Here is an 11544-nt window from a genome sequence, read left to right as displayed (position 1 = left end):
CTTTTCCCAGCGCCGGTCAACTACGAAATGAGGTGCTGTCGCAAGTAACTAACAAGGGGAAATTTTTAAAAATACGTGACAGCAGGGACAGGCCTGACCGCAAGAGAACGTGAGCTTACAGTGGAAGGGGTCTGAGGGTGCCCCCAGCCAGCACTGGCCCTGCGTGGTTGACAGCAGTCGCAGAAAAAGCAGTGTTCGGCGGCCTAGGTGATTCCAGGTAAGAATGACAAATGGGGCTGAGGTACAGGTTTGTAGAGGGCTTGTTTCAGGGCACGGGGAAGCAACTGGGTAGGAAAAGAAGGAAGCACGGGACAGGTGGGGGGAGTTTAAGGTGACTCGGAACGTCAGATGTCAAGGAGACAGAGAGCTGGAAGTGGGGCCATGCGCCTGGCTAGATGCCTCACACTGGAAATACAGAGAGGAAGAGGTGAGGGCAGAGGCCTGACAAGTTCCGGGATCGAGGGCAGAAGGGAAGGTGCGGCCGCAGCCGGAGACCGAGGACCAGGTCGCAGGAGGCGCCAGGGTGCCAGCGGGTCACAGAGCCTGGAAATGGAGCTTTCAGATAATGCCCACAGGGGCATACGCCGAGCCATCCCACACCCTTGGAGCTCTGTGACCTGTTTCTGCAAAAGGAAGGACAGTGGTCAGGAAGGGACAAAAAGCAGAACTGCCTCTCCCGGCTTGACAGTGGCCTGCCAAGCAGAGCAGCGTCCCCAAGGGCACTGCAATCAGAGCTGCAAAGAACCAGAGGAGGCTGGGGAGACAGCTCAGTGGTCCACGTTCCTCCCTGGCAAGCACAAGGACCCAGGTTTGACCCTGGATACCGCATGCTGTGCCGGCACTGAAACCGGGCGTGGTGATGCAAACCTGTAATCCCCACCTGTAATCTCAGGGGAGCCTGAGACAGGAGGATCACTATGAGTCCCAGCTGCGTAGTACGACCCTGTATTAAAAAAAAGAATGAAAGAACCAAAGGAAAGGCTGGGAAGTAGGAGCTCTGCCCACGACTGACATCCCTGCCTCAGGTGAGGGGTAGAGGAGGAGGGAAGGGCAGGGTTCTTCACCTCATTTTACACCTAGAGAAGGTGATGTGTGGGCCAAGCAGGGGTGGCATTGGTTTCTGGAGCACAGACCCAGAAAAATCAAGTGTCTCCAAAACTTAGCTGGGACCTCAGCTCCTCTAGGAAGCTGTCTCTAGTTTCATTCATTTGCTGTAAACGCCCTCCGGGGAATACTGTAGCCTGGTCTTTACCACGTTACTCATCTCTCCATTTTTCTGTCTTCCAACCTGGACCATGAGCAGCAGAACACCTGCTTGTTAACTTACTAGCAGTTTACCTTCACCAGGAAGTGTTGTGCTGCCCACTGCTGTACCATGATTTGTAGAGTGTAGGAACATCTGCCACATGGGTGGTGGGTAGGCAGGAGGGTGGCTTCCAGTTTCAGGCCCTGAGCTGGGGTTAAGTACTCAAAGCTGCATATTAAAGGGGGCTCACAGCACACCTGCCATCCCAGCACCCTGAGGCTGAGGAAGGAAGATTTCTCAGACTTCAAGGCCAACCTGGGTTACACAGTGAGACCCCCGTTTAAAGAAAATAAAAACAAACCCTGTCTATTAAAATCACTAATACATTTTCACTGAAAAGCAGAATAACTAATTCTGAAGAAGACAGGAAAAATCCCTTGCTCCGAGGAATTTCCAGTCTAATGGAAGAATTCCAACTCGTATGGACTTTATCAACAGCAAAAAGCAAAACAAGGACAGTTCCCTAGAACTGTCACAGTGTTGATCTTTATAGCTGTGACGAGCACGGTGCAGGCGTACCTCCTTTCATTGCTTTGCTTATTGGTTTGGAGGGGACTGTGTTGATTCTTTGGTGCAGAAGTTTGTGACAGCCTTGCGCTGGGCACGTCCGAGGGCCCCAGCTGCCAGGTATCCCGGGTCCACTTTCTGTCTCCCACCTTCTGATTGCTGCTCCATGTGCTGTGGTGCTCCGTGACGGGTCATCTGCAGTGTTACCGTTCGAACTATTTGGAGGCGTCTCACACCCCAGCCTAAGCAGGAAAGCATAAACACTGTCCGGGTGCTGACTGCTCCACCCTCTCAGTGTGCCTCTCTCTGGCCCTCTCCTTGGGCTCCCGACTTCCTGAAAGAAAAATACTGAAGCCACCACTGCCCCCACGAGGGCCACAACATGCTTAGCGGAAAGCAAGACTCACCAGGCTCTTGCGTCAAAAGCTGGAGGGCTGAAGCTTCCCGAGAAAGGCCTGTTGAAAGTCCAGAAGGCCAAAGCCAGGAAGACCTCTTCCACCCACTGTGAAGAGCAGAGAAAAATGAGTGGAAAATCAGGAGGAGTGAAGCAACGCTACTGCGGAGGCGGACAGGGTTTCACACCAGGCTAGAAGGCTGAACCTGCCACGAAGGCCTGCGGAGCTGCGGAAGCCGCTGGAGAAAACTGGAAGCTGGCACAGGTGGCCCCGTGCGGCTAGGAAAGAAGCCACTGCGAAAGGAGGAAGCGAGAGAGAAGAAGGCAAAGTTATTGTATATTTTCCACACTCATTTTTATTGGCACGCATTTGCAGTACACAGTGATGACGTCCCTCCCCCGGACTCAGTCCGCTGACACATCTCTCTTTTCTCCTCCCCTTTCCCTCTCCCCGGTCCTCCTCCATCTCTCCCTCTGCTTCCACTTTGAGAAAGACCTATCTCCCTACTTCCTGTCAGCTACTTTTATCTTGGTAAATTGCAAACCTGAGTGCTAGGGCCACAGGCATGTCACCACACCCCCCTGCAATAAAGTATTTTAAAATAGGCTCAGCATACTTTTTTTAGTACAGGGTAAATGAAGTTCTACACAGACTATAACACTAAAACATTCTTATCATTGCTTTATAATGATCACTTTATCACTGTGCCCTGAATCTGTATCCACACTAAGCCTGCACCTAGAAAATGTTTGATGCCCAGCGGATGATGTTGAAAGCTAACAAGAAAATATTCAAGGATCTACAACTCATCACAGGCGGGAAGAGAGATGTGTTTAATACATCCCTCGTTCGGGCCTTCTCACTTCGCCCTCCCACTTTACATGGACAAGTCCCACCTCCTCCCTTCTAGCACTGCCTAGGCATCTGTGCGCCGGCCACTGTGCTGCCTGTCACTAAATCTCTGTCCTGCTACCCGCTCTGCTCAGAAGTTTGGAAAGGGCTCCTAGCATTTAAAAAAGTAGCTTCCAGCTTTATGGTTCAGTATGGCCCCAAATAATGGGTTGTTTAAAATGCAAATTTCTAGACTTATTTAGCACAGGGTCTAGATCCGTTTTTCTGAGGTCAGTCTCTGAGGTGTGCATTTTAAGAATATTCTAAAGGCAGAGGCAGGAGGATTCTGAGTTCAACCCTGGGCAACTGAAGGGCATCTTTTTCAAAATACAAATGGGCTGGGAACATAGTACTTATGCTTAATCCCTAGTACTTTAAAAAAAAAAAAAAAAAACCCAAGCACTCATAGACAAAGAATCGAGAAAGCACTCTCACCTTTTATGCAGGCGGCCCCGGGGTCGCACATAGAGAAACGCCGCTGCACCATCAAATGCGGTGGCGGGCCTTGCATGAGCGGTCCCTGTCACCTCTCCTGCCTCATGTCCTCCGCCCTCTCAGGCCTCTTCTGCTTCCACCCCAGCTTTCCCCCTGACCTGCACCCCGAGCTGCTGAGCAGCTGCTGAAGTCTACCTGCTGGGGCTCCCTCGGGGGCCAAGGGTGCACTGTGATCTACCGTGCCACAGCCCTCCACATCCGTGTGGATGCCTGTGCCCATGTGTGCACGACTCTGTGTGTGTGTGCGTGTGTCCCTGTATACATGCTCAGAGATTTCACAGTTCTTGTAGACACTGGATATCAACGTTTGGCAAGTTCTCCTGTATCACAAATGTCTTGAAGTTAGGGACCCTCCATCTGAGTGTCTTCTGTGGGACACAGGAGGGGTTGAACCCCTTCAGAGGCACCCTAAGTCGCATGGCCAACAAAATGCCCATTCAGAATCTGAACTGTCTCCGAACTCCAGATATAGACATTTTTCCAGGCACTGCTCTGCCTTTTCAATGACCCAAGAGCTTGTCACTTTCCATAATGTTGTGCCTCAACTGTAGTGTTACGTGTTACTTCATATTTCAAAGATCACGAGAGCCCAGTGTGGGAAGGCTGAGGCAGGAGGATCACTGTAAGCTGAAGGCCAGCTTGGGCAACATACATGTCAAGGCCATACCAAGATACGCATCAAGATCCTGTCTCAAAAAATCAAATCCCCCCCCCAAAATGAGAAAGACTTGGGTGTGGTGGCATACGTCTGTAATCTAGTGCTCTGAGAGGCTGAGGCAGGAAGATTGCAAATTTGTCCTCAGCCTGAGCAACTAAGTGAGTAACTTGGTGAGATCTTGTCAGAACACAACACAACACAGGAGAAATAATAAAAAGGGTTAGGGATGTGGCTCCGTGTGAACATCCTGGGTTTAATCCCCAGAACAAAACAATATAAACAGCCCTTACCTCTTTCTTCCAAGAATACACCTGTCCAGTGAAGTTAGCTCAGACTAACCAATTTCTGTATTTCCCACAATTCCTAGTAGTATATCGGCACTTAATAGGATAATACAATTAAAAACGACTGTTAAATGAGTGACCAAGCCACTCATACAACAGACAGTATTAAGCAGGGAAAACCTCAAATATGGATGAAACTTCTGCCTTTGTTTTTACTTTTCCTTCTTGTCTCACCTCTTTATTTATTTTTTTATATATTTTAGTACAGGATCTACATAGTCTCACTACACTGATCGGACTCTTAGTGAAAAGGCCTCATACTACCTAAATACTAGCCCAGCTCCTAGCTCTGCAGCCCAGAGACTGACGTCACAAACCGGATCCTGAACTACAAAACCCAGCATGCCGAGCGAAGAAGAGCCGGGCCTTTCGGAAGCCGTCCAATGACTGGTGAATTCAGGCGCTTCCTTCCGGTAGGAGGATCCAGGGGCGGGATTGGGAGGCCGCTTCCGGGTTGGGCAGGCTCCACCGGGCAGAAGTTTGTGGGGGAGCTCCGGGTCCCCAACCCGCGGAGGAGATGGATGAGGACGGGCTCCCGCTCATGGGGTCAGGCATAGACCTGACCAAGGTTTGTAAGAGACGGAGCTGAACTTCCGGCCAGCGGGGAGGAGGATGGGGAGCCGCCGGGGTCCTGGGGGTGCCAGGACCTCCAGTGCGACCTGGCGGGTCCTCGCCGCCGCTGGCCCGGGGCGCGACCGCCGGCGGGTCACCCCGAGCGGGCCCTGCCGGGGTGTCGCGCGTGGGTCACCCCGAGCGGGCGGCCGGGCGGGCTTATCCCCGGCGACTCTTGTTTGTTTTACACGACGCAGGTGCCCGCGATCCAACAGAAAAGGACGGTGGCGTTTCTCAACCAATTCGTGGTGCACACCGTGCAGTTCCTCAACCGCTTTTCCACGGTGTGTGAGGAGGTAGGTCCCGGAGCCCTGTGCACAGCACAGCCTGGAAGCACCGCTCCCTTTTCGGGGAGTGAAACGCGAGCCGCCGTCCCGCCCTGTTCACGCACCCGGACCCCCTGCGACCGCGGCGCCGCCGCCGGTGCGGACACCCGTGGGAACATGTCTCAGTCCGGCTTCCTGGGACGCAGGAAACAAAATGTCACAGTTGAAGACGCTTTTTAGTTGGAAGTTCGTTACCCTACTCCCGAAAGATTTACCTTTGACTTTCTGTGATCCGAAGATGGCCAAGGGAAAGCGCCTAAAACCTAACTTTGGTATCGAGTTATGGAAATAAAAAGCTCGTTATGAAAAATAAAAGTACCGCTGCAGGTGGCCTGTGAGTGCTGAGTACCCGGTTAAGGGTTAGGCACCAAGTTCAGCGGCCTTTCTCTGTCTTTTAAAAAGCCTGGCTTCAGCCCCTAACACAACAGACAGGATAAAATATTCTTTTTTTAAAGTTTATAGATAGGATAGATAAGATAAATTTTTAAAAAAAACTTAAAAGCCAGAAAAGAGGATGAGGAGGACATTGAGAAACGTAAGTCAAAAACAAATTTAGGAAAAGAAAGAAAAATCATAGAACTTTTTTAGGTAATTCTCAGGGAAATCAATTGAACATTGTGACTTCTATCAGCCCCCGCTTTAGCAGGTAGAAGTTCTGCTAGGTGTTAAACTGTAAAATAATGCACGGAGACAGAAAAACCATCTTCAGCTGTGCGGGATCCACCTCTTCTTGTGGCTCATCAGAATCTCCCGGCATCCCACTGAAACAAGCAAGAGTGAAATCCGATGGAGGGCAGGCCGAGGAGTTCCTCGCAGTGTGTTGAATGTGTCAGCAGACCCACAGGTTTAGTCTAGAGTCCTGCTGCTTCTCCAAACAGCATGTAGAATTAAGAAAACTCAGTAAGCCTCACAGTGAATGTAATCATTATTCACCGCAAACACGTACTAATAACTTAAAAAGTAAGAAAAAAGTAAACTAACATTTCCCCTTTAATTTGTATACTGGAGGGGCGGAGAAGTATTTGGAGAAAGACCGTCCTAGGGTGGTTAGTGGAAAGAAGTGGACGTTTCCTCATAGTCCTTATGGCTGGGTTAGATCCCGAGCCCACACACCTATGGAAGGAATTTGATCAACCTCCCGCAGGGACATCCATTCCTTTGGAGGCTTGGAGTTTTAATGCTGGGAGCCCAAGTGCTCTTTATCAACAGTTCATCAGAGACAACAGTAACCGGCTGGTCCTGATCCCTTGAGAGTGATGGCGGCCTCCTGGTTGCTCTTTAACTCTGTTCCTCCTGCCACAGCTTTTTTTGCTGAGTCACTATTCCCTCCTTCCTTGAGCCCTAAACAAAAATTTGTTGGTCAAAACCCATGCGGTTTAAAGACAGACTGTTGCTTTTTCTCCTTTTTAAAAGCACATTATTTATCCTGACTGCCCATAATGCATGGGTTTTGATGGGGCACAATAATATGTAAAAATACTCATTTTTCACAATAATATGTAAAAATATTATTGAGTGGCTAACGCAAACTAATATTTGGGTGACTTCACGTACTGAAGTATTTTGTGGTCAGAACTCTTACCTCAAAAGCAGCTTTCAGGGACACAGTATATTGTCATTATGTGAGGTTTACGTTGAATTCATTCCTTGTGTTTCACTGACATTTGGTACCCCTTGGCTCACAGGCGCCTGTCTTCCTATCCTCCTCTGCCTGCTCTTGCCGACCTCTGGTGAGCACCATTTTGCTCTCTGGGGTCTGCTGTTTTTCTGTTCTCACATATAAGGGAAGTAGTATGACGTGTGTCAGTGCCTGGCTTACTGCGTTCGGCACAACATCCTCCACAGCCGTCCATGTTGTCTCATACAACAGGATTTCGTCCTTTTTCATAGCCACATAGTGTGCCGTGGAGCGCGTGCACCTGATTTATCTGTTCATCAAGTGATGACACTTAGGTTGATTCCCTTCTTGGCCCTTGTGAATAATTCCACCATGACCGTGGAACTGTAGCTGTGGCTTCTCCCGATTCATGTTGTGTCCTTGGGCACAGACCCAGCTTCTGAAAGAAAGGCTGGGTCATCCACTAGCTCTGTCTACATAGTGTTTTCCAAAAAGCATATGCTGTAACTAATTTACACTCACTAGCAGCGTGCAGGACTCCCTGCTGCCTGCCTCTATGCTGACACTTGGCAAGATGATAAAATCCAGAGTGTCGTTCCATTTTACTTGTGTCTTGGGCTTATTATCTATTGATATTGGGGACTGAACCCAAGGCCACTACCCTGAGCTACTATATCTGCAGCCCTTTGGATCCAGTTCATTTAGAGATTTGTATTCGCTTTTGGAGAAGAGTCTCACTGTGTAGCCCAGGCTGGCCCCGAGCTCCCGGGGATGGCCCTAGAGCCTGAATCTGCAGGGCCAGGCCTGGTCCAGCCAGCACAGGTCACCTGGGCCATGGGCCCTGGGTTCTCCCTGAGCACAGGGAGACCCAGCAAAGGTGGTGGTATCTGAGCTGGTACTGGTGGCCAGAGTCAGTTGGGAGGCCCCCAAGGTGTGTGTGGTGTCACCTGGGTTCCCTGTGGTCTTTGCACAGAGCCTAAGGCTCCCTTCTGCCCCTGTCCTGTGGACGCTGTTTCTCTCCACACTGCACTACTGCCCTCTCCAGTGGGTCCTTCCTGGCTGTCACCTGTCACCTGCTTTCCTTATCTGAGGGGTTTTCCTAGGACTTGGATTGCCGTCTGTAGGTGGCAAGTGTGGAGAGCCCTGCTGCGTGTCCGCTGGGCTCTATCCTTCTGCAGGGTGAGCATCGTCAGCTCCTGTGAGCAAGGGGGGCATTTATGTGTGGAGAGCTGATCTGGGTTTGCTGTGGGCTGGCTTCATGCTTGGTGCTGTGCTGAGTTTCCTGTGTTGAACGCAGAATGGGGCCCTGTCAGTGGTGTGAATCTGAGGGCTGCCCTGACCGGAGCCGCCACAGTACATATATGCCTGTGCATAGGCTGCCGCTCCCAGGTTTCCCATGCCAGAACTGCAAAGAAAGGTGCTGATGTAGCAGAGTGGGTGTGAGTGTGTGACAGTTCCTTAAAGGAGAACCTCGGATGCTGTAAGGTGGTGTAATGCAGCCGATGCCGGTACAGCGGCTGCGAGTACGTGCTGTCTGCACCTGCAGCGGCGTACTCAGAAGATTCCCATGTTAAAATTGAGGAAAGTAGGGGCTGAGGAGATAGCTCTGTGGCCTCAGTGCCTGTCTGGCAGGTGCAAGGACCCAGGTTTGATCCCCAGTACCTCATGCCGCACCAAGCCAAGCCCCAAAATCGGGCATGTTGGTGCATGCCTGTAATCCTGGTGCTGGAGAGATTGACACAGCAGGATCACAGCAAGTCCAAGCTGCGTAATGAGACGCTATACCAAATAAGCTTTAAGAAATTGAGAGAACCAGTTATTGATAAACTATTCACAAATATAAGTTTAATGAAATAAACTTGCGATAATTTTTAAATCAGTATTAGTATTTATGTTGGGCAGTATTCAAACTCAGCTGGCTATATGCAGCTGAGTTACAGAGTATTAATTTTATTAGAAAAAGACCTGTTGGGCTGGTTAGATAGCTCAGTGGATTAAAGTGCCTGCTTAGGCAGACACAAGGGCTGGGGTTCAATCCCCGACCTGCTTGCCGTGCTGGCTCTGGCGCACCACACACACACACACACACACCATCGTGCTGAGACTGCAATTGAGACTGAGCGTGATGGCGCGCTCCTGTAATTCCAGCCCTTGGGAGGCTGAAAACAGGAGCACTATGAGTCCAGTCTGTGTAGTGAAACCTTGAAGACCCTGTACTAAATACATTGAAAAAGAAACCTATAGTGGTCAGATCCAGTTGGAACCTGGTAAAATGAGCCACGCAGGGGGACAGTCATGGGTATACCTCGGTGGGCCCATGTTGACATCACAGCCACAGTCATGGAGCTGTCCACGGTGTTTTAGAACCTGTATTTATGGCTACAGAGCAGCCTCTGTGAACAAACACCGGAAGTCATGCTTAGACAGCTTTGCTGGCAGTGAAACTTGATTCCGTCTTATTTCTAGATTCTACCTTTGGAGATCCCAAGGTGCTCACCGGGAGTGTTCCGCGCCTGGCACAGGAAAGGCTGTGATTCCACAGCAAAGCGTGCAGCACATGTTCATGATGAGCTGGAGCTTGGCGTCCCTCTGGCTGTCACCCTGAGTGGCTGGAGCCATGAGGTCCTGGCCCATTCTGCCTTCTGGTCCATGTTCCCCCAGGGCAGCGCTCACCCCAAAGATGGCCCCACATCTCCATCACAGCTTGCAAAAGACAAAAGAGGCAAAACACAAAGAAGCAGCTTTGCTTTAGATGGCCCAAGTGCAGTGCTGCCCTCCAGGCCCTGCCTCCAGCAGCACAAACAGGACTGGGTTCTGGACTGAAGGACAGATTCCATGTGGTCACAGCACGGTGTTCACTTCTCGGGGTGGTAAGGCGCCCCTGTGTGCCTGCTTCACTGGCACCAAGAACTTCTAAGATGGGTTGGCAGCGCGATGGCGGAACCCAGAGCTTCCTGCCTGCCGGGCCTGTGCACACGGCCAAGTGCTCTCCCAGCCCTGGTGGGAGTCTCATTGCTGATGGCTCATGTTTTAGGGTGGCCCTTTTGTTTGTGTGGCTGTTACGGCTTGGCTTGTGTCTGGGTGTCCCCCCAGAGCCTCGCGCAGTCATAGGTGGGGCTTTTTTAGAGGTGGCTGGGTTTAGAATTTGATGCTGGGATTAAGCGTGTGTAATTACCAAATCGGTCCACTGCTTGCGTGGCCCTGCTCTAATCGCCGTAGCCTGGCTAGAGCATACTGGGCCAGGCAGACTCCTGAGGTCTCTTGCTCGCCTTGCTGCCCTCTGCCCACCATGAGCTCTTCTGCAGTGCCCTGTGCCCACTACCCTGTCTGGAAGCCAGCCAGCTATGGGCTAGAACCTCTTCCTACTGTGAGCTAAATAAACCTTTCTTCCCTTAACTTTCAGTGTTGGATACTTTGTTTCAGCAAGGAGAAAAGTAACTAAGATAGTGGGTAAATGTGTGTTTGCACTTGGTAATTAGAGCGTAGTAAACTCTTCCTTCTGGGTTGCCTTGAATTTTGGTAGTAGATTGCTGCTTTTTCCTGTGTGTGTGTGTGTGTGTGTGTGTGTGTGTGTGTGTATTAGTAGAGATCGAACTCAGGACCTTGTACTTGCCAGGCAGGCACTTATGCCACTGAACTACTTCCCTGATGCCTCTTTCTCTGTGCTTCTTATGTGCTCAAATTTTTTCTCTTAATTCTTTCCAAAATAAATTGTTCATCTTCCACCGTCATCCTTTTTTCTTTTTAAACTTGAGAAGTTAGAATTTGGGACAAACACCATATGCATGCACAGTTTACTAACTTACCCAGGCAGGTCCTGTTGCTGGCCTGAAGTCCCTCAGCTGGCAGGGACCGACTCTGATGTCTCGGGCACTGGTCCGGGAGCGAGGGCTGCAGAGTGGATAGAAGGCTCTGCTGGGATTCTGTTTCATCATATTCTAACCCTCTGGATTATTGCTGTGGTAATGAGCTTGCTAACTGAACATGCAAATTTTTAAAAACTAGTAAATAGGATTTTGTAAATAGCTAAAGATAACTCTAAAGATAAGACAGTGCTCAAGTTCCCACTCTTACTCATGGAAGACAGAATGATAGAAAATGACAAATACTTAAGCAGTAGTTTTTATTATTTTTAAACCTGCTTTTTGTTGTCATTTTTGACAGTTTTAATTGAACACTTTGTTCTTATGGCTCTGGTTTTTCTTTTGCAGAAACTGGCAAACCTTTCTCTGAGGATACAGCAAATTGAAACAACTCTTAATATTTTAGATGCAAAGGTTTGTATTTTCTTTTTTTAATTTGTGTGTGTGTGTGTGTGGCCAGCTCAGCCCACCAGGGGGCGGGGCTGGCTGGCATGTGGTGCTGGGGGATTGAACTGCGGTCCCTGTGCTT

General features: G+C 50.0%; 1 protein-coding gene across 4 annotated transcripts in view; it reads left to right on the top strand.

The window, feature by feature from the left end:
- The first annotated feature begins 5027 nt into the window (after positions 1–5027).
- Positions 5028–11544, top strand: part of Washc3 (WASH complex subunit 3) — a 36359-nt gene continuing 29842 nt past the window's right edge. For 2 of the 4 annotated variants that reach the window (XM_023716910.1, XM_023716900.1), the window contains exons 1-3: positions 5029–5164; positions 5406–5504; positions 11364–11429. In XM_023716910.1, the coding sequence (XP_023572678.1) occupies positions 5114–5164; positions 5406–5504; positions 11364–11429 (216 nt within the window). In that variant the 5' untranslated portion in view covers positions 5029–5113. Of the gene's footprint in view, positions 5165–5405; positions 5505–11363; positions 11430–11544 lie in introns of all 4 variants that reach the window. The other 2 variants (XM_004623844.2, XM_023716904.1) reach the window with 2 other exon arrangements.

This window comes from Octodon degus, unplaced genomic scaffold, assembly GCF_000260255.1.
Source record: "Octodon degus isolate 3935 unplaced genomic scaffold, OctDeg1.0 scaffold00004, whole genome shotgun sequence".
Classification (NCBI taxonomy): Eukaryota; Metazoa; Chordata; class Mammalia; order Rodentia; family Octodontidae; genus Octodon; species Octodon degus.
Note: the sequence above shows the minus strand (reverse complement) of the source record. Positions and strands in the feature narration are given on the sequence as shown.